The 27943-nt window shown below is 44.0% G+C and overlaps 1 protein-coding gene across 1 annotated transcript; it reads left to right on the forward strand.

Annotated features, from left to right (window-relative positions):
- Nucleotides 1–7238: 7238 nt before the first annotated feature.
- mbd5 (methyl-CpG binding domain protein 5) lies at nucleotides 7239–27299 on the forward strand. The gene is made up of 10 exons (XM_083986464.1): nucleotides 7239–7364; nucleotides 9409–9511; nucleotides 11250–11421; nucleotides 12007–14322; nucleotides 20077–20300; nucleotides 21002–21482; nucleotides 22375–23015; nucleotides 24976–25049; nucleotides 25159–25234; nucleotides 25798–27299. The coding sequence occupies exons 1-10, from the start codon at nucleotides 7249–7251 to the stop codon at nucleotides 25858–25860; spliced, it is 4266 nt and encodes a 1421-aa protein (XP_083842590.1). The 5' UTR covers nucleotides 7239–7248; the 3' UTR covers nucleotides 25861–27299.
- The last annotated feature ends 644 nt before the right edge of the window (nucleotides 27300–27943 follow it).

The following is a 27943-nucleotide window of genomic DNA, read 5'->3' on the forward strand; positions in this document are numbered from 1 at the left end:
ACCAAAGGAGAGGAGGAAAAAAAAACAACAGTTTAATAGCTTCTGTGTCTGAGATGAGATGAGCCAAGTCGGAGGACAACGGCTTCACTGAGTAGTTTGTAACGCGCCTCATTTAATTGTCGGTAACGGTAACGGCGTTGTAACGGTGGAAATAGTAATTAGTTAGATTACTCGTTACTGAAAAAGATAACGCCGTTAGTAACGCCGTTTATTTTAACGCCGTTATTCCCATCACTGATTATTAGTGAGTTTTATTACATCAATTTAGTTAGGGTTTTTTTTTTTTACCCAGACAATGAACATGTCTTTACAATCATTATTACATAATTTGGTATAATTTCTGTTCATTATTTCACAATGTGGTTCATGTGTTGCACCTTGAAGAACCAAACTGACAGTTTTAGATGCAGTTTATACTAAAAAATATATATTGTTTTCATTTTTAAATGTTAAGTATTTTATATTAAGATGATATCTAATCAATTTATGAGTAAGATTTCACAAATACAAATAACACTGCAGTAGAGTCTGGTATCAGGTTATGAGCCCGATGCTTCCAATGTGTTTTGTTCGGGTTGTCTTTATTCCTACCAGTGTTCACTCACTTCATTTCCCACCCACCTTGACCTCACTGCCATACACAGCTCATCTCTTTTTTACATGTTAATGTATTTTTTTATTATTATTTATTTTGTAAGTAAACCAGTCTGCCTTTATTTGCTGCCTCTCCTTGACACACCATTACATTTCCTATTAAATCAGAAATTTCCTACATTGAAATGATGCTTTTCAGGCTTTTTCATCTCTTGTCATTCAACAGTTAACCACATTACATTTATTCTCCACAACCACTCACCTGCAGCTTTAATGCATGCATTATTTATGCATGTCTCAGCCTTCAAAGATGACATAAGTGGATTCCTTATGCACAATCAGAGGTCACCATATTATATACTATTATACAGTATATACGTACACACTTATACATCTCAGATTAATCCATTATTGGAATAATAATCAGGTACAATGCAGTCATGTACGCAGCAGTTGAAATAACCTCCACCATAGTACTTTATACTTTTGTTTATTAAATGACACATAGAGTTATTAAAGAGTGTGAATATTGTGCTATAATAACACAAGTCAATACATACATGCACATAATGTATGCACATTTCCAGCTGTGATTGCTATAGGTTTAATAGTTTTTATTGTGAACTTTGGCCGTGCACAGGCCAAAGTGTGTAACTGTGCACTGGATGAAAACGTGCATCACCTCTCCCATCTGCTGGCTGCTCCTGTTTGGGCGCATGCGCAGTGCGGCTCTCCATCATTTCCAATATCCCAGTGTAGGAGAACCAGCAGAGAGGCAAGAGAACTAATGGGTAGGCTTCTTCTTATTCTTATTTTTCCTAAAGGTTCAGAAACGCACTGTTGCTCGCTCGCTGCAGTGTTTTTAGCAGCGGTAGGCGTCCGCCGGGATGCCCGGCCGGCAGCGGCCAGTTTACGGGTTTGATTTGACGCAGACAGAAACGTTAGTGCCTGAAAAGCGTCTCTCTCTCTTTCCTCTTCTTCTTCTTCTTCTTCGCTCTCTCTCTCTCTCCCTCTGCGAACGCAACGGGTTTTGCATTGCACGGCTGTTAGCTAGTAGCATGCTAAGCTAATAAGCTAATAAGCTATCCCGTGCTAACTCGGCCTGGCCCTGGCCCTGGCCTTGCCTTGGCCCCCTTGGCTCGAAAACCCCACCGCGGGGCCTAGCTGCTTTTTACTTCGACAATTTGAGCTCTGAACCGGGACCGCGGGTGCTTCACGTACGGGCTCGCAGGTCTCGGTTCGCTAAATAAATGCTAAAATGTTATTAGCAGTAGCCGAGCTCGCCCTCTAATTCATTTTCGTTTACAACAAGCTAAAGCTAACAGGCTAGCCGAGTAACGGTTGTTAACGGACAGCTGACGCTCGGCTAGCATGCTAACCCCCCAGCTAGCTCAGATGCTGCTGTGTCCCAATGCATCAAAAAGCCCAGTCAGACAGCACCGATTCCGCTTGTTGACACGGTCACTTTGTAACACCGAGGCTCGGAGGCGACTGAGCCCGAGCTGCACGTCTCCTCCGGCGGATAAACTACACAACCTTTGACGCCTCACGGCTGTCGCTGAGACGTTTAATAAAATAAAGCAACACTTGGCACAGTTGGAGAGGCAGCAGACTGGCTAATGTTCACCAAGCTAATTAGCTATTATCTAACGTTTGGGCACCTGGGGTTGCTTTGGTATTGTGCACATTGTGCTCGTTACAGTCCAGTTTTTTTTTCTCCAAGGGGTAAAGTGTTGTCATGTAGCTAAGCCAAGTTGTGTAGCTGTCAACTTTGAAGGCTGCCTGCAAATGCAATATGGCTAATTTACCCCCAGTGTTAAGTTAGCCTTAGCCAACTCCATGGGGTTACAGCAAGATTTAACAGCTGGGTTGAGAATTAATGGCTTTAATCTAACCAGTTACTCAAAGAGCAGTGGTAGCTGCTTTATCTTTATGGTCTTGTACAGTTTGTGTCCTATTCCCTATTCCCTTTTTTTTTTTTTTTATATGCTCCACAAACTGTAAATTCTTTGTGCTGTGTGTCCTCAACTCCTGCTTTATTTGACAACCTATGACAGGTGCTCTTCAATGCATTTATCTTATTACAAGTGCTGCAGACACAAAAACAAAATGCATTGGGATCCATGCTCAAAAAGTAGTCTGGGGAATTCATGTGTGTAGCATGTCCTGCACCGTGCATAATGCATAATAAACACAATTCATATTCAAGGTGAATTTATTAGCACCACAACCCTTTAGTTTACCTTCGGGGGTGACCACGGATTTACATATTTCTGTTAAACAGCATGTCAAGAGGTAGAAGTCACACGTGAGCAAATAATCTGGTCATAAATTGTCTATTAAATGGCACTTGACATGATTTCTCATCATTGTGTAACCTGTCTATCTGTCAGCTGGCTCAAAATACACGCCTTGTCTGGATATATATAGTGTTTGACATATTAACCAAATTTTAAATCAGATTAGGATGGGACTGCTCCGAGGCGCGTGCAGGGTCAAAACGTCTTTTCGGTTTGTGTTGGTCTGAGATTGTGTTGCCTTCTCACTGTTATCACTTTTAATTGGCTTTATTCAATCGGCTCGTGTTAAGAATTAAGGATTCCTATTGTGACAGAGCTAAGTGAGACTCTACTGTAATCCACTCTCTGGTAAACTTGTGTTGTGCTGCACTTTAGTCTTTGTTTTGCATCACGAGTCAGTCGACGGTTCATGTTCCTGGTCTGGTCAGGGTGAGCATCGACTATTAGAAGAGTCTGTGGGTTGGATGGACGCTTGTTACAGGCAAAATAAACACCAGACTCGCAGCATCTGTGATCACGACAGTTCTAAACAGCTGGTGCGTGCAATAATTTCACCGTAAAAAAATGTCAAAAATGACATTATAAGAGCCGCTTTAATGAAACCAGATCATAACAGGAAGAAATCAACTTCTTGGCCACGTAATGAGATGCACACAAGCTACTTTGCCTGATCATATTCTTTAAAATTTGGACATTGGAAGATTTTCATTTACATAAACTGCCATCCTTAATGGACCGCAAATTCAGTTACTCCAGAACCCCTGGCTTTGGCTTCCACTCGTCGTCATTTTGATGCGATTTCTTATCGAAAACATGTTTTTTTTTCTTCTTCTTCTTGAGGCCGCATTGCTGTAACTCCCCAGTGCTTATATTTATGTCCTTCTCTGCATTAACTTCTTCCCCGGGTCCACATTGCTTATATGAAGTTTTGCAGCTGGATTGAGTCCAAAATGTGTTGGATTCCCATCCCATACGAGGCGGTCTCATGCCAAAACTGGTTGTTTACCCCTAAAATATGTCCAAACTGGCTGCTGCCTCTTCGCCCTAATATTACGATGTGCAGGAAAATTAGAGAGTAGTTTTACTTTTCAACTTTCACTTTGTTAATTAGGCAGATTTACATTCCTATATACCTTTAAATGTATGACATGGACTCATTTTGCAGTCAAAGACATGAATGACTCTGCAGTGACGTTGTTATTACTCTCCTTTGTCATTTATTAAGATGTTTTATCATAGGATTAAATTCAGGATCCACTTCCACTGTTATTTCAGAGCCAAATCTGGACAAATCCTGTCTTATTTTGCTTTTCAGTACAGCCGGATCAATCACTAATGTGATCAGGTGATTGAAATATGCAGCAGCGGTCGGCTCGGCTGTGCATTCAGGTAGCTCGGATTTTGGCTTCTCTCACGACTGAATAGGGGAATACTCCAGTACAGTCGCTGTGATTACATTCATCCTTTTGATAAGATTGTGAGCAGCAGCAGTCGTGCCTTCCTAGGTTTGTGTTACTGAAACTTTTTCTTGCATCTGGGTCCGAAACCTGCAGGAGAAAGCAGAAGCATCCTGAGGAAATGCACATAAGACAAAGCCAAATCATAACCTGTTTACATGCAGCTAAAAATACAAAAGTATGTCCAGCAACTACACAAAAATATGTCTGTCTTCACTTAAAAATCCACCTTAAGATGTTTCCACTGCAGGAATAATTGAATTCACGCTGCCAGATTTTTATGTGTCCTCTCCGTCCTGAGCTTGACCAACCTCTCTGCTCCTCTGTCCGTCCTCCTCGCGCCTGTTTGTCTCTCTCTCTCTCTCTTGTTGCTGTGGACAGTAAATGCAAAAAGGCCAAAAGCGTAATCTTAAAAAAAAAGATCAGCCTGCAGTAAAAGGTTGGAGATCAGTGTGAGTACCGTATATAATTTGGACACAGTAATTGTCGAGCAATGAGTCAGGGAAACGGTGGCGGAGAGATGGGCAGGGAAATAGTAAAAAGTTGAGCTTTAATTCATACTTGGTGGCACATTAGGGGATGGTAGCTTTGTGGAAAAGGTTGCAATTAAAAAAATAGAAAAAAATATTCTACATCACTTCCTCCTCCAACATCCTACAACCAAAAAAAAAAAAAAAAAAAGACAACATAACAAATAGAAATCTTAAAGATAGAGGTGAGATATTTGTCACAGCGCTGCACTAAGCACTTGTTGGGAAAATAATTAGTTTTCCCCTCCAGTGTGAACACAACAATCGAAAATTATGTTTTCTCTGTTACCTCTGCATTTTCTGAACATGGAGTTGTGGGAAATTAGATTTTAATGATGTGGTTGTTTCTCAGATAGGACGACACTCCTCCTGAGATGAAGAGGCGCGACAGTCGCTGCTGCTGCATATTTCCAGATAAACAGTATACGTTAAACTGCTGCTGTGTTTTAATTTTTATTTATCTTTTCATATTTTTTTACTGTGCCACGGTGAGTGGTGCCCTCCTCCTCCTCCTCTGGCGGTGGTGTCGCTGGGTTTGGTCTCAGCAGCTCACAGGGCAGTTATGAGTCAGCAGCAGTGGCGGCTGAGAGGAGGCTTTACATGGATCTCCATCACTCACCGGCTGAATTCAGCCTGATTCACCAGCTCTGATGGGCCCGCTACGAGTGAAAATCATTTTCTGAGAAAGAGGGAAAACCGCCAGTAATGCTGCATAAAAAATTAAATGGTGTCATCTTTTGATTAGGCGACGTTTTATATATGACAGCCGTGCTACTGCTAACAAAATGAGGATTTATCATAAACCTGCAGATAAACAGATACAGGAAGGCAGATCTGTTTCGGGGGCAATCGAGGCATTTTCCAAGACCCGTTAGCCTCAAGTGCTGGTCCAGTTTCAGTCCTTAGTTTATTTGTAGAATAAACACTCGGAGCATTGTGAGAAATTGAACTGCAGAGGACCATAAACAAACAGACACCAGGCAGCAGACTGAATTGATATCTCCACCAGACGTGTCTTTTTTTAAATCGGTCTTTATTTACTTCTACTCGTCCATTGCTCTGGATTGGTATCAGATCTTCCAATGACCTTATTAAGCTGATGAGATATCCGTGCTCCTTATTCAATCCTTATGTTGCTGTTTTTTGTTCTTACCTGAACATATTACGTAAATAAAGGACTTGCAGTGTCTCCTAAATATTAAATCCTGCCATGTTTGCGAATGATTCATAGCCTGCAGAGCATTAAAAAAAAAAAATCTACGTATCCTAACATGCATTAGATATACAGATGAGAGGAGTCCTCGTATTTCCTCATTGTCAGTTGGGATCAGTCGCCACCCTGAGTTGATCAGGATTAGGTAGGGTCCACTGATCCATCGTCTTCACCCTTGATTCCCATTACTCAACCGCTGATTTCAACGCAGTGCTCACTGAACTTTATTGAAGGTAGCACGAGGCCAGAGCCCGGCCGGCGCTAAAAAGTGAGTTTGAGGCTCTCCATGATGTGGAACGACACAGATGAAAAAGACAAATTTATCGTGAATTGATCTTATCGCTGGTCTTCCTAATCAGGCCGTTATTGGAGCAGATACCAGACTAATGGATTATTATATCAGTGGGGAAGTACAAATGTCAGATAAGTCTGTGGTGGATATTAAAGGACACATATTTGAAAAAAAAAAACACTTTAAAATTGTAGTTTTATCCATTTTAGTGCATCATTTTGCAGTTTTCTTGTCAGAAATAAGTGACATAAATCTATTTTATACCCTTTATGTCATCTGTGCCCACAGTGGATTAAATTATAGACTGAACGCTCTTGTTCTCTCCTCACAGGAACCATGGGAACACCACTACCCAACCGCGTTTGGGAACCAATATGTTGAACTCGTCTTGACCGATCGAGGGACGGTAAATCCAGGCGGCGGAAGACAAATGGTGAACAACTACTAAGCGATAAAAAAGGACTTTCCCCTCGCGCAAAAGCACGCAGCTCCCCCCCGTCCCCCGTCCCCCCTTCCTTCTCAGCCCCCGCCGCCCCCGAGTCGGATGGCTCAGAGCGACAAGATGCAGTAATGGAAGTCCACCTGCAGTTCAGCACCGTAGCCATGAAGCAGCTCAAAGGGTAGGGTCCGCCGTGAGCTCGCCTCACCCTACCCAACCACCCCCCACATTGAAGCATAACCCTACATCACTCACATCCCATCCTCCTCCTCCTCCTCCTCCTCCTCTTCCTCTTCGGCCCCCCCATCACCCCCTCCTCCACCACGGCTTTGGAAGACGAACATGCCGCGCATTGCGAAGACGCTGGTTGATGTCTGATAAATATACCTCTGAGGTGTCGTCGAGCGTAAAACCAGTGGAGCAATGAATGGCGGAAAGGACCGTGAGGCGGGAGACGAGCGGCAGGCCGTCCCCGTCCAGGTCCCCATTGGCTGGCAGCGCAAGGCGGAGCGCGGCGGAGGGCTCGTCGTGTACATAAGGTAAGACCAGGTCATCAGACAAACTCAATCAGAAAAACTCAAAATCTTACCAAGAATATTTCTCTTATTTTTAGTCCAAACAAATCTCATTCTACTTAAAATAAGACTCATCACATAAAAAGCAGCTTGTTTCTAAGACATTTTTACTTCTTTCAAGCAGATTTTCACTTGAAATAAGTAGAAAAATCTGACAGTGGAGCAAGTTTTTCTTTCTTATTACAAGCACAAAAAACTTGCTTTCACTGGCAGATTTTTCAACTTATTTCAAGTGAAAATTAGTTTGAAACAAGTGAAAATGATCTAAAAACAAGTTCATTTTTAGATGATGAGTCTTATTTTAAGGGGAAAGAGATTAGTTTTGACAAGAAATGAGACATTTTGACAAGAAATAAGACAAATATTCTTGGAAAGATTTTGAGTTTTTGCAGTGTAGGTCCAAGATTGCCTTTCACATTCTGAAGTTGAAGAGGAAAATAAAATTACATCGATTTTTTAAAGAAAAACAACCATTAAAGGCACTGAAGGTTGTGTTTCTGAACTCATTTTGATTGCGAAATTGTTCTATCAAGTGTATAACAGGGTTGAAATGATTTTCAAGCTCTGATTTGTTCAACAACATGTCAGAAAAAACATGTAAAAACAGAAAAACAGGCCAAGGCAGGTTTTTTTTTCATTCTGAATTGATATAATCAAAGAGCTTTTGGGTCTACTTTTAAATTTTGTGCATCCTTTGACTAAAAACATGAAGAAATCACACAGATATCTGACAGTTTCTCAGCACTGTATCTGATCATCGCCCTGTTTATTAAATTAACACAATTTAATAAAAAGTCTTTACTCTGTTTTGACAAAATTCAAGAAAAGACCATTTAAATTGTTGTCCAACAGAGAAAAAAGCACATCATCACATCTAAGGAGCCATTTATCAATCCAATGTTTAATCTCCAGCGTGGCCAAAAATAGATGAGTTTAGTAAAAAGCTAATTTCTCTCTGATATGCTTGTGGTAAACTTCAGCTTTTGTCGTGCGTTCCTTTCAAATCAGATAACCACCGATAGGTTTGTTTACTCACTACACATGGACGGAGTTCCTCTAATTGATCGGCTCGGCAGGAGATGGACAGAAACACAGCGGCTGTTTTTGACGCTCTTCACAACACTCTGTTAACAGGTTATTTCCGGTAAATTTGGGATGTGATTGGCAAATGTTAAGTAAAGCCGGTTTGACTAATGAGTTGGACATCCACTGGGTGGTGTGGACTGGAGGTCGGTGTCGTACGAACACCACCAGCAAGTGTGTTTACCAGCCACAATGAACCAAAGCAGTTGGCTGGTGTCAGGTTTATTTTGGGTGTTGGAAAGAATCCTGTCTACTTCTGTGACCGTGGCCTGATACTGTCACCGCACACTTGCATTTGCTCATATTCCTAACATTTAAAATGTGCATTAGCTGCAGGGATGTGCAGGCTACAGATCCTCTCGGTAGATATTTTCACTGCGGCTCCGACTGATGATTCAGTCGGAGCTGGATGTTTTTGTCAACTTATCAGTGCTATGCCGTTTGATAGAAACCAGTGGTACACAGTGTTCCTCTGTCAATGGTGGCAAAGGTATTCATAAGGTTTTCTCATTTCTTTTGGATGCTTAGATTTTTATTCTTCATGGGCTAAACCTTCATTCCTGCAGCTGTGACCTCCCCATCATGTTCCTATTTCTTAAAATCGTCAAATTGGGCAAAAATAAGAAGACACCTCCAGATTGAAGAAACCATAATAACAAGAAGAAATAATAAATAATGTTTGAATATTAGGATTTGATTGCATGGTTTGTTTTCTTCTTGCAAGTCAGGAATTCAATTGTGGAAGCTGAAGTTCTCATAAGGCAAATATATTATTGATTTTTAGGAAAGTCGCTTTAAAAATTATATGTCCACCAGCCTTTTCAAACAGTGCAGCTGCAACATGTGATATCACAGGAGCATTTGTTCTCTGGAGCCGCCCCGGCTGAAGTCTGCCCTCGGCCTTAATGTTGTTTTCTGTGTGCAGTCCCAGCGGCTCGCTGCTGTCCAGCTTGGAGCAGGTGAAGACCTACCTGCTGACAGATGGAACCTGCAAATGCGGCCTGGAGTGCCCACTCATCCTCCACAAGGTAATGTTGTTGGTGTTTGGTTAGATTATTTTTTTATTTTTCCCAGCCTCCTTTTGAACTTGGCTCCAGAACACGGCTTCGTTAAGAGATGAAGGTCGAGGTCGCAATCTGCAAATGAATTTAAGGTGGTTTTATCCCAAAAAAAAACCACACAGCCCCCCTGAAGAGATTAAAAACAATCATAAGCTAAACATGCACGAGCAGGTGGCATTTTGTGAAGGGAGGTGTTTTTAGCTGATCACTGCTGAGCCACAGTAGCAGAATATGTCGAGATCCACCCATACAATATAATAAACATATACAATATATATTAACGCATATGTCCCTATATCAAAGAGTGATGTTGCCAGATGTGTGTTACTTATATTATTAAAATATATTTTGGACGCTGCTGTATCTAACATGGATTTAGGATGTCTAAATTGTTGTATCTTCTATGCCATTAATAGAAATTCAGCACGTACAAGCAGCTCCTTCTTTTTCAGTCACATTGAGAGAGGAGAATATTTTTGTTCTTTAGTACGTTTTCTCATATTTACTCTTAGAGGAGAAGTAAAGGTCAGTGCAGACACTGCATCATTGCCTGTGCGGGGCTTTTGACCACTCGCTCGTATTGTGCAGGCTGCGTTTCATACCTTTTCGACACAGATGAGAAAACATTTCATTTAACATTCCTCGAGCCCCGCGCAATTTTAAGGTTTGTTAATTTCCGATATTTAATTCATTTTGCATGAATTAAATGGCACTTGACTGTTGCGTTTGGTAATTGCTTGTAAAAAAAGTGAGTGACATCCAGAGCACGCCGGCGATCAAGAAGTGTGCACTCACACGGCGCACAGTCGCTGAGAATGAGTGGTTGGCGAGATTGCTCTTCAGACTACATGATATTTTAATTCAGAGCAGACAATCAACTCGTGATGTGTCCTGGCCCCAAGATAGAAGACATTACGTATTTGACATTCATGACTGCGGCTGGGAAGGATCGGAAAAGATGGAGGAGGAAGTAAACACCGTGTCACTCTAGTCGAACCAAGGTGAAAACAACTCCTGACAGGCTATTGTTAAACCTTAGCTTTTGTTTTTTTTTATTGAAATTGTCCTTTGAGTATCAGAAAGTCACCGCTGTCAGCTTTGAAAGGTGGCTGTAAAAAGTTTGGACGTTTGTCCTTCACGGAGTCGAGGTCCACTTGAATTAATGTCCGTTTCGATGAATTCCAATAGTGACCAGTTTTCACGGTAGAGGTAAAAAAAAAAAAAGCCACTTCCTGCTGCATAATCCACTCCTCTGCTCCCGTTTCATATGCTCAGGACGTATGAAATAAATTCACACTGACCACTTCCGCTGATCTCTGTGAAGGACCAATCTGCGACTGTCGGGTTGCTCTGAAGCATCCTCCGTATTGCATTACACGGAGTAATCCGAGCGATTATCCTTCTTGAAGCTAAATTTGTCCCCAACGCAGCCCCGTCTGTCCAATCAGGCTGATATCATCTCTGATATCTGTGAAAACGCCTGCTTCTCTGCTCTGTTATTGATGTTTTAATAAAGCATATACCCCACCGCTCTCAAAACACTCTCCTCCCTCCACGCCTTCACACGCTTCTCTTCCTTTACCCTGTGTTAATCTCATTGAAAACATTTAGGGAGTTCTTCCTCAGCTTTGTACGTTGTTGCACCCAGAACAGAAAAAAAATCTACGTTGCACCTGTGAATTCATCGTTGTTGATGTTGTTTCAGGTCTTCAACTTCGACCCCGGGGCGTCGGTGAAGCAGAGGACGGCGGAGGACGTGAAAGCGGACGAGGACGTCACCAAGCTCTGCATTCACAAGAGGAAGCTCCTGGCCGTGGCCACGCTGCACAAGAGCATGGAGAGACACCCACCTCTGACGCTGACCAGTCCAGGGGGAGGTACGAGCTCGTTTCACCCATAGACTGTAAAAAGAATGGACGTAGCATCCGTGACGTCACCCATTGGTTTTGGGGAGTCGTTTTTGTGACTCAAATATGGCGGCCTGAACAGCGCCATGTTGGATTGGCCGGCCGAGAACCCGCCCACTGGCCTCGAAGCAGCTGTCCACGGAGCTGCTCCGGACCTGTCACTCAATGTTTCCGCGCCCTAATTGGCCAGAATCTTAACCTAATAATAGTAAAACGGTAGAGTTAAAAAAAATTCACCCCCCTCAGAGTGTTTGCGGGGGTAGAAACTATCGATTGAGACCAAAAAACGTTCTGACACCAGGCTTTGATCATGTTTATTGAGGATGTAAAGTCGGCGATTTTAACATGGGGGTCTATGGAGAATGCTGCTTTCTGACACCAGCCCCCAGAGGAAGCCGAGGGGATTGCAGTTTTTTGAACGCGGAAGTGAGCTTCACTTCTCAGACCGACAACTGCCCCCTTGGTTTCACCTCAGTGTTTAATATTTGATGGTTTTTATCTTGTCTGAGGTGTTAGTTAGTGATTTAAGTCAAATATGTTTTGTTTGTCTTCAAGGTACATCGTCCGTGGTCGCCGTGCATTCCACGAGTCAACGAGCGATAAGGACTAAACCCCACGACGGCCCGCACAATGCTGTCGGCCCCGACTGCAAGAGTCCCTTCAAGATGATGATGGTGGCCGGGCAGCAGCAGCAGCAGAGGCTGTACCCGCCCCAGGAGATGGGCGGAGCCAAACAGCAGGAGATCTACTCCGGGTACCCGAGGTCGCAGCGGCTGGGCAGCGGGGAGCCGGGCCCCAAATCCCCCTACCGGGCCGGGTACGGGGGCATGCTGAGCCCGCAGTCCCCCGGCGCGGGCAGCCCCGACGGGTTCCCGAGGACCAATCCTTGTGGTTTTCCAGGAGCGGGCAGTCCCGGCTCGGCCTCCATCCATGGGAATACTAGGACGCCTCTTTCCCCCCCCAGCGTGATGCTCCACGGCTCCCCCGCGGGCCAGCCATCCTGCGCCATGACAGGGAGGACTAGCACGCCCCTCTCCCCGACGGCCACTGCCAAAAGCCCTGTCATGAACATGAACATGCCGCGGGGGAACTTCCCCCCGGGCGTGGATATGCCCCGCGCGGCGTTTCACCACAAAACGCAGCCCCCCGTGCACCCCGGGCCGCCCCCTCCGTCTATACCACCTTCCTGTGCTCTTCAGAAAAGGCAAATGACCTCGGAAAAAGATCCCTTAGGCATCCTGGACCCCATTCCCAACAATCGGCCCCCCACCAACGCCCCCAACCCCTCCAACTTCCAGCCTAACATCCACTCTCAGGTACCAATGATGAATGTAAACATACCCCCTCCCGCCATTGTCCCCTTGCCAAGCAACTTACCTTTACCCACGGTGAAGCCCGGGCCTGTGGGGCATGGCGGCCACATTCAGAGGACTCAACAGGGCGGTCCGGCTTCCTCCATGTCCCCCTCCCCCGTCACCTCCCCTGTCCACATGGCCGGGCCCGCTCTGGGGAGAGTGGAGGCCTCCCCTCATCGCTCGCGCTCGTCGTCCACCTCCTCCGATCACGGGAACTTCGCGATGCCCGCCGGGCACCAGGGCCCGTGCGGCACCATGAAGGTCCCCCCTCGCTCCCCCCGGTCGGCCATGGGGTCTCCCCGGCCGGCCATGCCCTCCAGCCCCTCCACCAACAAAACAGACCCACTCCACCAGTACAAAGACTCCCAGCTGCTGCCCGGGATGGGGAACTCCATCGGCTCCCAGCAACACGGCAACCCCATGTACTCGCCCACCTCGTCGTCCTCGTCGTCCTCGTCCCTGTCGACCCCCAGCGCTTCCCAGAAGGGCCACCCGGGACTCCTGGGGATGCCCCTCAACCAGCTCCTCAACCAACAGAACGCCGCCTCCTTCCCCGCCAGCAGTCTCTTGTCAGCTGCAGCCAAAGCACAGCTAGCGAATCAAAACAAACTCAGCGCTGCCGGCAACAGCACTGCTGGCATGGCTGGCGGTGGAGTCGGTATGGCCGGCATGGGGGCAGGCGGAGGTAACGGAGCGGGCGGCGGGCACCCCGGCCCTATGAGTGGCCCTCGAGGCATGGAGGGACACAGCACTTTAAACCCCATGCTCCCGCCAAACTCCACCATGCTGCTCAACACTCCTGAAGGCCAGAGCGGCCGGGCGGCTCTCAGAGACAAGCTCATGGCCCAGCAGAGGGACCCCATGCGCAAGCGGAAGCAGTCGTCAGGCGCCGCCGCCGCCGCCGTGAACCACGACAACAGCAACAACATGGTCTACAACATGCTCAGCAAGTCCGGCATGGGAGGACCCCACATGGCCACCGAGCAGCTGCGTAAAGTGGGCCGCCTCGGAAACCTTCCCCCCAACACCTCGATGGCCCAGCTCCTCCAGTCCATGAGCTGCCAGAGCTCCCACAACCTGGCCGGGAGCAGCCATCGTCCGGGTCTCAGTCCCGGACCGGGGCAGGGTCCTCAAGGGGCTGCACAGCTGCACTACAACGACAGCACAGGCATGGTCCCTCAGCAGAGTCTCCTCGTCCAGCAGAGGCTGCGGGGTCCAGGCGACGCCATGCAGCACTGCCAGAGCATGGACACGTCCGGGGGCCATCTGGGTTCTCGTCCGGGCCAGTTCCCGGACATGATGAGCCCGATGCAGGCCGCCGCCATGAGTAACTGTGGACCGGTGGGCCCTGATGGCATGCCCCTGGGACGCCCCAACACTAACCCCCCACCGCTCTCCCATCCCGGCCCTCACCCCTCACAGCAAAACCTCCTTCACAGTATGGGGCGGACTAACATGGTGATGGTGCCACATGGAGGTGGTGATGGAAGCTGTACACAGACCATTTCTGATGCAGGTGAGACACCCCAGCAGCACATTGTGTCTGCTAACAAGGCTAATGACAGAGCGACAATAAGGCTAAAAACTATGTCGATGTTTTTCCATTTTCAATGTCCCAACAATATTCATACACACAACAAGAGAAAGAAATCAGATACTGAAGCCTCAATGGTCAAAACCAAATCTATACATTTTTCTAATGTGAGAAAAGCAGTGATTACAGGCATGATGGTGAATTATACCTGTGTTTATAGACTGTAGGGATTCCCATGTGGGAAATAAGAGACTTAAAGGGATAGTTCAACATTTTGGCAAATTCGCCTATTGCAATAATCCCTTTAGTCATAGCAGTAGGTTCATCACCTTTAATTGATTCGGTGCATGTTGTTTTGAGATCAGCAGGGCAGAGACGTGAGCTGCTCAGTGAACACAATGGAGGTAACGGTACAGGACCCTCATCAAACTCATCAAATACACAATCCAACAACTCCAAAACACTCTTGCACATTCACCATACTATTAAATAATTGTGTATAATTATGTAACATTACGACACATGAAGTAAATACTCTGAACTACTTGCACTTTTGAAATCCACTCCACCCAGCAGCCGTGTCTGGTATGTAGTTCATTGGTCAGATGTGATCCTTGTGTGGAGCAGAAGGTCGGTCTGTTTATTCAGCTCTGCAGTCAGATCACAGAAGGTCACTTCATCGCTTGCACTTCATGCAAGCGCAGGACCCCAAGCCGATCTGGTAGCTACACCAACTACCCATTTGCCTTGAAAATAACTGTCTCATAATGTTACATTATTATTTCATAGTGTGGTGAATGTGCAGGTCCCAACTTCTCCATGGAGCGTTTTGGTGTTGTTGGATTGTGTGTGATTGTGATTGTGATTGTGATTGTGATTGATGAGGGACAGGGGACCTGTACCATTCACCTCCACTGTGTTCACTGAGCAGCTCACGTCTCTGCCCCGCTGATCTCAAAACAACATGCACTGATAATTAAAGGTAATGAACCTACTGCTATGACTATAGGGATTATATACAGGTAATTAGGGCTGGGACGATATGCTTTTCTCCCGATTCGATTCTTCTACGATTTTTTGGATGGCGATTCGATTTAAATTGCGATTCTACGATATTGCCGATTCTCTCGATTTTTAGTCGCATTTTTAACATTTATCTGCACACAAATACTGTAGAAGCCTATAAATTAACATACTCCATTATAAAGTGAACTTAAACCCTTTTCAAAGCCTGTACTCTCTGTATGTAAAAGAGGCTAACAAATACACATTGCACAATATTAAAAAAATTTCAAAAAAAAAAAAAAAAATTCAAAAAAAAATTTTTTTTCAAAAAAAAAAAAAAAATCGATTTAAAAATCGTCAAAAAAGATATCGCGATATCTATGTGAATCGATTTTTTCTCCCACCCCTACAGGTAATACTCAGAATATTAGAATATCGTGAAAACGTTCATTCATTTAAGTAATTCAACTTAAAAGGTGAAATGAATATATTATTTAGACTCATAACAGGCATTGCAAGATATTTCAAGCTTTTATTTGTTAGAATTTTGATTATTATGGCTTACAGCTTATGAAAACCCCAAAATCAGAATCTCAAAAAATTTGAATATCGTGAAAAAGTTCAATGTTGTAGCTCAAATTGTCAGCCAATTAATCCAAAACACCTGCAAAGGGTTCCTGAGCCTTTAAAAGCTCTCTGTCTGGTTCAGTACAGTTCGCAATCATGGGGAAGTGAATGAACTTTTTCACGATATTCTAATTTTCTGAGTATTACCTGTATATTATGGCAATAGGTGAATTTGCCAAAATGTTTAACTATCCCTTTAAAGTCAAATTAATAATAATACAATCAATGAATTGTAATTTAAGTTCTGCGTAGATAATCCCAGGGAACCCAGAAATTGATTTGAGTTTGGTGATTGACCACCAACCACTGTGTTTCCCCCGCTTCCCTCTCCTGTCTTTGGGATAAGCTACCGGTCGGATAAAGATGTGGTTTCTATGGTTATGGGTGACCAAAAGCTGAGGGATTGAGGTGATAGGCCCTGAGCCTGGACAGTTTGGCTCCTCCAGGATCTTTGAGCTAATGAGCACGGCCCCTCATCTCTGGAAGCTCAGCTAATTGTCAGTCAGCCAGTGTTTCCCTTTGTTTTATTTGTATGCTAGCATCAGTCAATGGTGTAAGAAGATGGAAATGGGATCTGCATCACGCTTTAAGGGAAGCAGCCCAGATAGGGCCGCTCTTAAGAGCTTCTCCCAGCTAGCCGGTCGCTATAGTAACGATGGACCCTGAATAGAGACCAGAGTGAAGCCTTTGATGAGGGTTTTGGCCTGTGTGTGTGTTTGAATGACTGTGTGTGCATGTCTACTTGTGTTTTACAGTGTGTGCGCTTCTGTTTATTTGTGTGCGTATGAATAACTTTGTGTGTGACTATGTTTAATTGTGTGTGTGTGTGTGTGTCTGTTTACACACATTCATGTTAGTGTTTGTTTTGTTTTTTTAAAAGATCTACATGTTTTTTTCTCTGTGTGCTTGCTGTGGGACCGGGCTCTGGCTTTATGTATTCATCATGCGTGTGTGTGTCCTCATATGGTTTATAATGGAGATAACACCCAGGTCTGCTGCAGGCCACCTGTTCTTATCACCAGGTGCCTTGTTATTCTGTGTTTCTCCCAAGTCAGGTCATTGAAATGAAGGTGGTGTTGTGTGGGTCAGGAGGAGAGGAAATAATCAGCTGTGACGTTTTATATTTTTTAATTTTTGTGCTCGTAACTCCAGCAACAACCATTTCAATCAATACATCTGAGGTTTTTGTGGTCGTATTTCTTCCAAACGTGCATCGAAAGCAAACAACGGCCTCGTTTTATATTTCCTGAATTAGAAAAATGGAACAAAGCTGATGAGTGTAAAGCTGCGGGTAAATACGACCGTGCCAAGCGTTGTGTTTCTCTTCATCACTGAACCAACACGCAGGGCCACGTCTGACTCGACACCATATGGGGTTTCAACTCCGAGGAGGAAGATATGCAACCTGTTGTGTCCTCCTGTCGCTTATGTCACGCCTGTTTTTATGCAGCCGCTCATTTATTTATCCGTTTAGCGGCGGAGCCATCGGTTGGTCTGTTCTGGGGGGAAATCGGCCGCATGTGTCCTGTTGTATTTTTTAGTAACATAATACACCAAATGGAGATTTAAAGCAACCATACGGAGCTCTTTTTGGATTTACAATGAGTATTTTTCACCGTTTCTACTCTTTAAAAAGGATGGAAACATTTATAATCACGCAAATGACCAATACGGCAAATTAGCTGGTGGTAAAAGCACATAAGCTCAGAGAGGCCGGTGGGATAAAGGGGATATTTTGTCACCCAAAACGGCAGATGTGATGCTGTTGAAGGAGCTCTGTAGATTTCCCACTATACTTGAAGCTAATTTGGATGACATGTCAGGGATCTTAAGAGCGCTGGAGGCTCTTTGAAAGTGTCCTAGTCAGTGGCTTCTTAGCATTAGCCTCTGAGCATCTGTTTCTAGACAGCTAGCGAGCTTTGAACACCCCCTCCTCTCTCCTCCTCTCTCCTCTCCTCCTCTCCTCTCCACTTCTGCCATCAACAAATACTCCAAAGTTCATTGTAAACCCTCCTGCCACCCAGCTGACTGCCCCCCCATCCCCCAGCAGGCTAAAATCACACCACCCGACCCTCGTAACCCCCCCCTTCCACCCGCTCATCCACCACCCAACCCGGCTGGCTCCCCCCCGACAAGCTTCCTGGCAGCGGACAGCACCACCAATCATCACCCGGTAGCCATGGCAACCTCCCTCGGCAACAGCCGTCACTATATCATAGCGGCAGCGGAGGATGTGGGGAGGAGGAGGAGGAGGAGGAGGAGGGGGAGGAGGAGGACGCGGGGGGAGGGGGTCGGCCGAGTCGTGGCTCTGAGCGTGAGAGGGGAGGGAGAGGGGAAGAAAGACGAGGGGGAGGAGGAGGAGGAGGGTGAAAAAATGGAGAACACACACAGCTGCCCTTCAGCTACGTAGCATCGCACCAGCTGCTCCAGTCGCCACTCGTCCACACACACACACACACACACACACACACACACACACACACACACACACACACACACACACACACTCGGCCTTAGAGATTTTGTATCTGCTTCTGCTTTTGTCTACATAACATTGCTGCTGGGCTTTCTCTCCATTCATGGATTCATGGATGCATTTGTGGCCTTGTTTTATATATTTATCAGGGTTCCTACGCAAGTACGGAAAGTATGGAATAATATGGAATTTGATTTCATACATTTCCAGCTCTTGAAAAGTATCGAAAACGGAAACTAATGTATGGAAATATACGTATCTTAATACTTATCTGGGTTTGGTCTTATTCACATTATTACTTTGTAGGCCTATGCGCTATTGTACCTAGCTACAATATCCTGGAAATGATTTGGTTTCATAATGGCATACAAATTCAGAATAATGAAAACAAATGATTAATTGCATGCTTTATTAATGTGAAACATATCTATTTACTCAAATGTCACAAATTATTTAAAAAAAATTTTACTGAGACACTGCAAAAACTCAAAATCTTTCTAAGAATATTTGATTTGCCTTATTTCTTGTCAAAATGTCTCATTTCTAGTCAAAACTAATCTCTTTTCACTTAAAATAAGACTCATCACCTAAAAATGTACTTGTTTTTAGATCATTTTCACTTATTATTTTAAGTAGAATGAGATTAGTTTTGACTAGAAATGACATTTTGACAAGAAATAAGACAAATATTCTTGGTAAGAGTTTGAGTTTTTTGTAGTGGAAATCCGGAAATTAGGGTCTGGAAAAAGTATGGAATTTGGAAATTTAAAATGTGTAGGAACCCTGATATTTATTTATATATATATATATATATATATATATATATATATATATATATATATATATATATATATATATATATATATGTGTGTGTGTTCCTCTGTACCACACATCCAGCAGTGTGTTTGTGTGTTGTGGGCGCAACAGATTGAACAGACTGTTCATGCGCAACTACTTCTTTTATTCTGAAAGTCTCCGTTGAGAAACACATGCTCACACAGGCTCTGCTGTTCCTTTTCTGGTCGGCACAGTTGATGTGAAAAGGTATATAAATTCCACCTAAATGCTCAGCAGATAATAGTGTTAGGAGAAGAGAGATTTAAATCATCTCAAAAACCTGCAAAGTTTCAATGTATTTATGCAACACATCCAAATAGATTTGCTCTAAAGTTTTCATTTGATTAGTTTTCATATATAACTTGCAAAAGCCTCGAACCAAACAAACAAATTGCCATCTTCTTAGGAACTATGGATTAGAGTAATCTGAAAAATCATTTTCTCACAGTCTCATCCCTGTCCTATTTTCATTTGAAATGGTGCAGTGTCAGAAGTAACATTTGCCGGCGTCATCATCAGCGTTTCTCCATCCTGATGTCAGCAAAGCATCACTGTTTTTTTTCTTTACTTTCTATTCATTTTCTTTCAGTAACACACATATGCACCAACTGGGCACAAGACATAGGACATAACATAATATAACATGGCAAGGGGAGGATTTGGATAGGGAAAAACATTTTCTATTGAAGGGTTTGACCTTATCTATCTCCATCTATATGAAATCAGGTCTTCCAGTTTCAGAGATGCAGCAGCTTCTCTCTGACCCGTTCGTCTGTACGTTTGCTTTGCAGGAAACCCGTCGTCGCTGGGCTGCGGTGTCGGAGGCCTGCAGCCACATGTCGGCACCGGCGGAGGTCCCATGTACCAGCAGCAGGTCCACCAGGGCATGCAGCAGGGGGTGGTGGCCTCCCACCCGGCCTACCAGGGCCAGCAGCACTTTCCCGACAACCCCCCCTACTCAGACGGCAACATGGCCACCGCCGGCTCCATGGCCTGCCTCTACCAGAACTACCAGGTGGGAGGACGAGCTGCTTTGAGTCTTTATTTATATAGCACATTTCATACCAAGGGATAACTCAATGTGCTTTACATGAAAATTAAAACATTTAACAGTGAAACTGAAAAAAAAAACCCATAAAAACATACAGTTTTAAAAAAAAATTAAAGGTCTAGTTGGCAAAATCTGAATATACTACCCATGAATATATTTGGTGTATAATCGCTAATTTGTTTGGTTTTCGTAGCCTTATAATTATGTATACATATAGCAAGGGTCTTGCTTCAGAGAGTGTCGCCATCTTGCGTTGCCATGTTTGTACGGCAGCCCGAACGGTAAATCCAGCCAACCAGAGACGAAGAAGGCGGAAGGAATCTAGAATCTGAATGTTAGATGTCATGGTTTTCCCCCCATTTTACACACTGGACCTTTAAAATAAAACCCAAAATAGTAAAAATTGGAAACATTAAACATACAATTAAAAGCAAGAAAAAAAGAAAGTACAGGAAAAAGAGAGAGGAAATAGAAGAATACATATAGAAAATAATAAAGATATAAAATAAAAACTAGACTAAAATAGAGCATAAACTATGAGTTTGCAGCACGAAATATTGATTTAATATAGGATTTACAGTGCAAATCCAAGATAAAGCTTTAATCTTAATCTTTACTAGCAATAGTTTCAGAGAAGTTTCTAACCTTGATGTTTGTGTTTTCAGCAGGGGATGTTGCCTCACTCGCAGTTCGGGGAGGGGCAGCAGCCCCACGGGGAGGGGCATCCGGCGGGGCCGCCCGGCTCGGACCGGGGCCCCGGCGGAGGCCCCGAGTCGGTGGACGCCATCTACAGAGCCGTGGTGGACGCCGCCAGCAAGGGCATGCACGTCACCATCACCACCACGGTGAGCGGCACCACGCAGGCCAGCCCGGTGCCCGCCCTCAGCGCCATGAGTGCCTTCACCGCCTCCATCGGGGAGCCCGTCAACCTGCCCCAGGCCGTCAGCGCCGTGCTGCACGGCCACCCCGAGGGGGAGGCGTTGCCCCAGCAGGCCAGGCCGCGGCAGGTGAGGCCGGGCCGGGGGCAGAAGAACATGGATCCGGGGAAAAGCACTCCGGACGGCCCCGACGCCAACGACTACTTCCGCTCTCCGGGCCGCGGGACCCCCAGGGCGCAGTGGGACGGGGAGACGCAGCACGGGGGAGGTGGGTTGGTTTACTTTATTAATCCCTCTGAAGGGAAATTGATTGTCACTCTGTACGTACAACATCCAACACACAATACTAGATAGATAGATAGATAAGTTTATTGGTCACATGCAAAGCTAAAACCAAGGTTAAAAAACAGTGCAGTGAAATGCAAAAAAACCAAGCTCTCGACTGTACCAATGAAACACAAAAGTAGATAGAAAAAAATATATATATATATCATACCCTCACTCTCTCATACACACACACACACTTAAAATAAAACAAAATACTACAACATGACAAGCATTGACAACTCAGGCAGTACAATAAGTGCAATGCAATGCATTACTTAGCATAGCACACAACAGAAATTATTATTGCTCATAAATCATTATTTCCGCTACAATTTGCATTAAACACAAATGCAGAAAAAAAAAAGAAAAAAAAACACCACATCAATTACATAGGGTTATAGGGACAATTTTACCCACTTTCCTATGTGATCCAAGGTAAAGTGACTGCTACATGAACATTGGATTGTGTCTCTTTCCAGCTGTCCTTTCAAAATAAAAGCATAAAAAGTCCGGAAAAAAAAAAACACTGACTCGGGAGCTGGTGGCGGTGAGAGATTTAGCGTTGACGGCCGCCACTAACTTCTCTATGTCGGAATGTTACCAATTATTTTGAGATTTGAGACTAATTACAATCATAAAATCCCACTTACCATGTGTTAACATTTTTAAGACCTTTGAAAATTTGATTTAAGACATTTTAATGCCAATTAAGGCCTTGTTTTTAGATTAATGAATTCAATGCCTTTTAAGACTTTTTAAGGATCCGTAAGAACCCTGATGATAGAACCTAGAAGCCTTTTTGATCACTTTGTTAATCCTGTGTCTGTCCTCAGGCTTCGACGCTCACAGCAACAGCAGCGCCTGGGGGGGCGAGGAGTTCCTGGAGTGCTCCACCCAGGTGAGGAGCAGCCCGTGCAGCCTGGCCCCCGCCCCGCCCTGCCCCGCCGACGGCTCCAGCGACCACCTGGCCCTGGCCCACGACAAGGCCTTCCTGGACGACGCCTACCGCTTCAACACCTGCAGCCGGACGCCGGCCAACTACAAGGAGCGGCTGGAGCAGACGGTGGAGCGCTGCGCCCACATCAACGGCGGCGTCACTCCGCACTTCGCCGCCCGCGGTTACGGAGAAGTGCTGGGCCCCCCGCGGCAGGAGCTGACGGGGGACGACCAGTCGCCCAGCTCCTCCACCAGCCTGGAGGGGCCGCTGGCCACGGCCAAAGACTACAGCCACTACAACGGCCACTTCAACGGCATGGCGCCCAGCCCCTCGGACACAAAGAGCCTGAGCAGCGAGGAGGACCTGCGGCAGCCGGACTCGCCGTCCTCGGAGCTGCTCCACTACCGCTCCCGGACCTTCAACATGGGAGAGCTGGTCTGGGGCCAGCTGAAGGGCTTTCCACCCTGGCCCGCCAAGCTGGCCGGCGACGAGCAAGTGCACAGCGCCGCTATGCAGCAGTTGCGGGAGCAGGCCAAGGTGAGAAGAACGCAGAACGCAGCCTGTGACCACCTGTCGTCCTTTTACCAGCCAACCTGCATTTTCAGAATAAGAGTCAGAGCCCCGCCCACTGACGGCAGAGCTCAGCTGCTGCTCCACTTAAAGGGACAACCAGGAGTTTCTATTTGCTTATATATTTGGTATTATCTCACGTTAATGTGGATGAATCTACGCTACCCACACTTGTTAATGGGCTACGGGTGGGCGATATGGCAAAAATATCATATCACGATTTTTTTTAAATGAAGTCACGATTTCGATTTCATCACGATCTTAAATCGAAAAAAGAAAAACTGACAATTTAGGCCAAAGAACCTTTCTGAACAGATTTTAATCTAAATAGTTGCAGTTTTGCCAACATGTGCAAACAATGTAAACATAGTAAAAGGTACAACAACAACACTCTGATAAAGTGCACTCTTGCAACATAAAAGGTAGCTTTCAATAAACATGAAAGTAAAATATCAATGAAGACATTACTGTTTGTTTTATTCAACACAGTCATTTTAACAGGATTTTAAGTGTTTTAATCAAAACACTAAATAGCTGATTGAAAAGGGTCAAATAAAGTAACTGTTGTTATCTCTTTTAGCAAACTTTGCAAATGTCCTTCACGATCTAATATCGCCATATCGCCCGCCCATTTTAGATAAATCTATGGTTTTGTCTCTATGGTTATTTTGTTATTATTAGTGGTGGCGGAAATGCTGGTTGAGCCGACCAGCGTTTCTTTACTTTCGGTTTCGTGGCGAGTCATGAGAATAACGCCGCCGAATCTCCGTTTATGGTGGGAACTACGACGGTATGTGATCGTCTTCCAACCTCTGACTTTAATTCTTAATGAATGAAAACAGTGGTGCGTGCGGAGGCTCATAAATGTAGTGAGAAAACGCTTCACTTTTCCAAAACTCCTCGTTGTCCCTTTAACAAACTCACCACACACACGTTTTAAAGCCACACTAAACATTTTGTAGCATCTTGGGTGATTTTTATTTTGTATTTCACTGTAACACATTTTTCTTCCCATGCAAATTCATCGCACCTTTCTTTATCCCTCCCGTTGTCCTTCTGGGTCAAATAGACCCAATCTGTTCCCTTCCTCCATCCCTCCTTCTTTCCTTCCTTCCTTTCTCCCTTCCTTCTTTCCACAATCCTTTATCCCTTCCTTATTTCCTTCCTCTTTTGACCCAATTGACCCAATCTGTTCACTCCCTCCATCTTTCTTTCCTTCCTTTTTCCCTCCCTCCCTTCCTTCCCTTCGTCCTTACTTCTTCCTTACCTTTTGACCCAATTGACCCAATCTGTTCCCTCTCTCCATCTATCTTTCCTTCCTTTATTCCCTCCTTCTCCCCTCCCTCTTTTGATCAGATTGACCTGATCTGTTCCCTCCCTCCATCTTTCTTTCCTTCCTTTTCCCTTCATTCTTTCCACAATCCTTTTTCCCTCCCTCCCTTCCTTCCTTCCCTTCGTCCTTACTTCTTCCTTACTTTTTGACCCAATTGACCCAATCTGTTCCCTCTCTCCATCTATCTTTCCTTCCTTTTTCCCTTCCTTCTTTCCTCCCATTTTTCCCTTTGTCCGTCCTTCCTCCCTCCCTCCTTCTTTCCTTCCTTCCTTTCTCCCTTCCTTCTTTCCACAATCCTTTATCCCTTCCTTCTTTCCTTCCTCTTTTGATCAAATTGACCTGATTTGTTCCCTCCCTCCATCTGTCTTTCCTTCCTTTTTCCCTTCCTTCTTTCCTCCCATTTTTCCCTTCCTTCCTTCCTTCCTTCCTTCCTTCCTTCCTTCCTTCCTTCCTTCCTTCCTTCCTTCCTTCCTTCCTTCCTTCCTTCCTTCCTTCCTTCCTTCCTTTCGTCCTTCCTTCCTAGACCCAGGAGGAAAACAGGAGGGTTAAACACATTTTTACCTGTTAAATTTGTTTTCTGTGCTCCTGATGCAGGTGGAGCCAGAGAAGCTAAAAACACTAACTCACGACCTGGAGGCATTTGACCGAGCCGCCAAAAGAGGCCTGAAGTGAGTGAACCTGCACACTTTATTGACTTTACTTTAAAACCACCTTGACTCCTGCTTGTTGCATCATCTCCAGTGTAAATAATGTAAAATGTAAAATGTTTTCCCACAGGCCGGGGAAACTGAATAATCACTTGGAAGCTGCTATCCACGAGGCCATGAGCGAGCTGGATAAGATGTCAGGCACAGTGAGTATTTCCACCTGACTGAATCGTTTCTCCTCAGGGTATCCGCGGGGTCTTTAAAAGTATTAAATGGTGATAAATCAATTTTGGGAAAATTAACACCCTTAAAAAGTTTTTAAAAAGTCTTTTCACAACTTTATAAAGTCTTAAATTTTGAAGGTATTTTTTTCTGAATTAGCCGTCCAAGAGTTTGAGTCCTAAAAAACATTGTAAAAGTGAAAGTAAAAGTGTGTGAATTTATCCATTTTATTAAAAAACAAAGATGAACCGGTACATAAAAAAAGAAAAGAAGATTGTTGTTTTTGTTTTTTGAGAGTCGAGCAATGTTTTTTTATATAAACTTTGCCTTTGATTTATTATCCCAGCCTATTTTGAATACTGTTGTATCATAGTGGTCTATAGTCTTTATCACAAACTAAAACTGTTAAGTTAAAAGTGTCATTATATATTGAGAAGGTCTTGAAAAAGTCTTAAAAAGGTATTAAAATTAACTTCAAGATTCCTGTATTTACCCTGCTCCTCCTCCCAGCTGTGCGGCGCTCACCGTGTCTTTCTTCTCCCGTCAGATCCCGTCGAGAGATCGTCAGGTGAAGCTCCCGAAGCCTAAGAGGAGGAAAATATCCAGATAACAATGAATGTGTCGGCCCGAGAACGTCCCTCAAAAAGCCTCGGCAGACTCTTGTCCGTTCAGCCTTGACGCGATCTGAGCTCTCTAACAGGTGCTACACATGGACTTTCAGTGGTACATCTTTGTTCCATATCGACTTGACTTAACGACTGACCACAGAAAGGTGCTGGAAATTCCAATCACCGATACAGTTTTAACTGTAGAAGACAAAAAATACAACGACAGAGAAAAAACTGAGAAAAAAAACATCAAAAATGGTTGCAATTTGTCTACAGCTCACTGAATTAACTATTTTTTTCTAGTATAAGATAGTAAAATAAACAAAAAAAGCTACAAGCATTACCTTACATATTTAAGAAAAATAGACAGTCCAAATATTTCTGATACATTTTCAATATGTATATAGATAATCCTGAAATTTCATGCTATTAAGAAATGTATGTAAATATTGTACAATGTCATGTACAAGCGTACCTAATGCACATTTTATCTTTTATTGTACAAAACAAAGCAGAAGAAGTGTACCAATGTCTTGGTTTCTATTCAGAAATGCGGTTGCGTACGGCCGCATGCATAGGATAAATAAGAATACAGCCTAAAGCTTTTATATGACGAACTGTAAGACGTGCTGTTTTTCTTTCTTTTATCGTTTTATTTTCTTTAGTTTTATTTTTGTAACGTAAGGGAACAGCAGTGGAACAGGCACGAGTATGTGAGCGACTTCACACCAGTTAAGTGTTCATTTCTTTGGTTTTTTTCAAATTATTATTTCAAAAAAGATAAAACAGAATGAACTTTACCAGCTGAAAGTGTTCAATGTTTCCATGGATCAGTGTTGGTCACTGTTCATCTGCTCCACCAGGCACCTTGACAAAGGAAAAAAGCAGGACGTTTGGAAATGGAGATTTGTTCTTTAATAAAGAAGAAGATGAGTCTGGTTGGCAGGTGAACATGTGAGTTAAAGAACATTGTATCTGGCAGATAAAGGAAAGTTGGTTACCTGATGATCTCAGAGGAGAAAATCCACCTGATCCGTGTCATTTTATGTTGTTTTAAAAATTATTTCTAAGAATAATCAACTCACAAGATGTTAATTGCTCAGTAAAGTCTGTTTCACATCATGTAAAACTGATCTTTTGGACTCTGAGGATTGATCCAATCAGTATTGAACAGGTTGAACGACTAATCTTTAATAAGAAAAAGTCATACAACATAAAATCACGTGCGTCAACGGCGCAGCCTGGGTGGATTTTCCCTTCGCCTACATCCCAGAATCAAAGTCTGCAGTGATGAATCATTTCATTTGGATGTTGTGATCACGTCCTAGTGCTCGTTTGTACAGTGTTTTCATTTTGTTTTTCATTTTAGTCGTCTTTGCCACAACGATAGCTTTAGGTAGAGGAAGTGAGTCAGAGACAGAAACACTAACACGGTGAAAGCATTTCTCACATTTAGGGGCCTTGTGTTTTCTTTTTTTTTAATTTTTTTTTTGGTTTGTTCGTTTTGCTTATTGATGTAAATTATTTATGTACAGTACTCCATATTTATTTTAAGCTTTACAAATATGCTAGATGGCAATAATACTACCAAGAGTTGAGAACTCAAGCCTTATATGTGTATATGTATGTTTCTTTTGTTTTGTTTTTTTAACAAGTGAATAGTTCATGTTTTCTCTGTCCATTACAAAGGTCTTGTTCCCTTTTATTTAAGACGTGAGCATCACAGATAACACTTTTTTTTTTTTTTTTTACAGTGCAACTTTTTTTTTTTTTTGTTACAGACTGTTTTTTTTTTAGTTGAAGAAAAAGAAAACACACTTATTTATGAATATGCACGTGTGAAAAGGCGGCCGGTGATACATGCAGTTTGAACACTAAGAGAGAGAAGCGTCGCTCCGAGAATCCACCTCGTGCACACACACAGATACACACACACACACACACAGACACACACACAGGTGCTGCTCCTGATCAAAACTCAACCAACCACCTGCAGAATTATCACTACAGAATTATCTATCATGTGCAATAAACGTTAACAACGATCAAGCAACAGAAAGCGTTCCTCCTCCTCCGACTGTACCG

Source organism: Trachurus trachurus (genome assembly GCF_905171665.1).
Source record: "Trachurus trachurus genome assembly, chromosome: 2".
Lineage (NCBI taxonomy): Eukaryota > Metazoa > Chordata > Actinopteri > Carangiformes > Carangidae > Trachurus > Trachurus trachurus.

Bases quoted from the DNA above. Each gene is read 5' to 3' on its own strand.
- mbd5 (XM_083986464.1), top strand. From the start codon at position 7,249: ATGAATGGCGGAAAGGACCGTGAGGCGGGAGACGAGCGGCAGGCCGTC. The intron at 20,301-21,001 runs GTGGGAGGACGA...TTGTGTTTTCAG, and splicing joins GCCTCTACCAGAACTACCAG to CAGGGGATGTTGCCTCACTC. The intron at 21,483-22,374 runs GTGGGTTGGTTT...GTCTGTCCTCAG, and splicing joins GGAGACGCAGCACGGGGGAG to GCTTCGACGCTCACAGCAAC.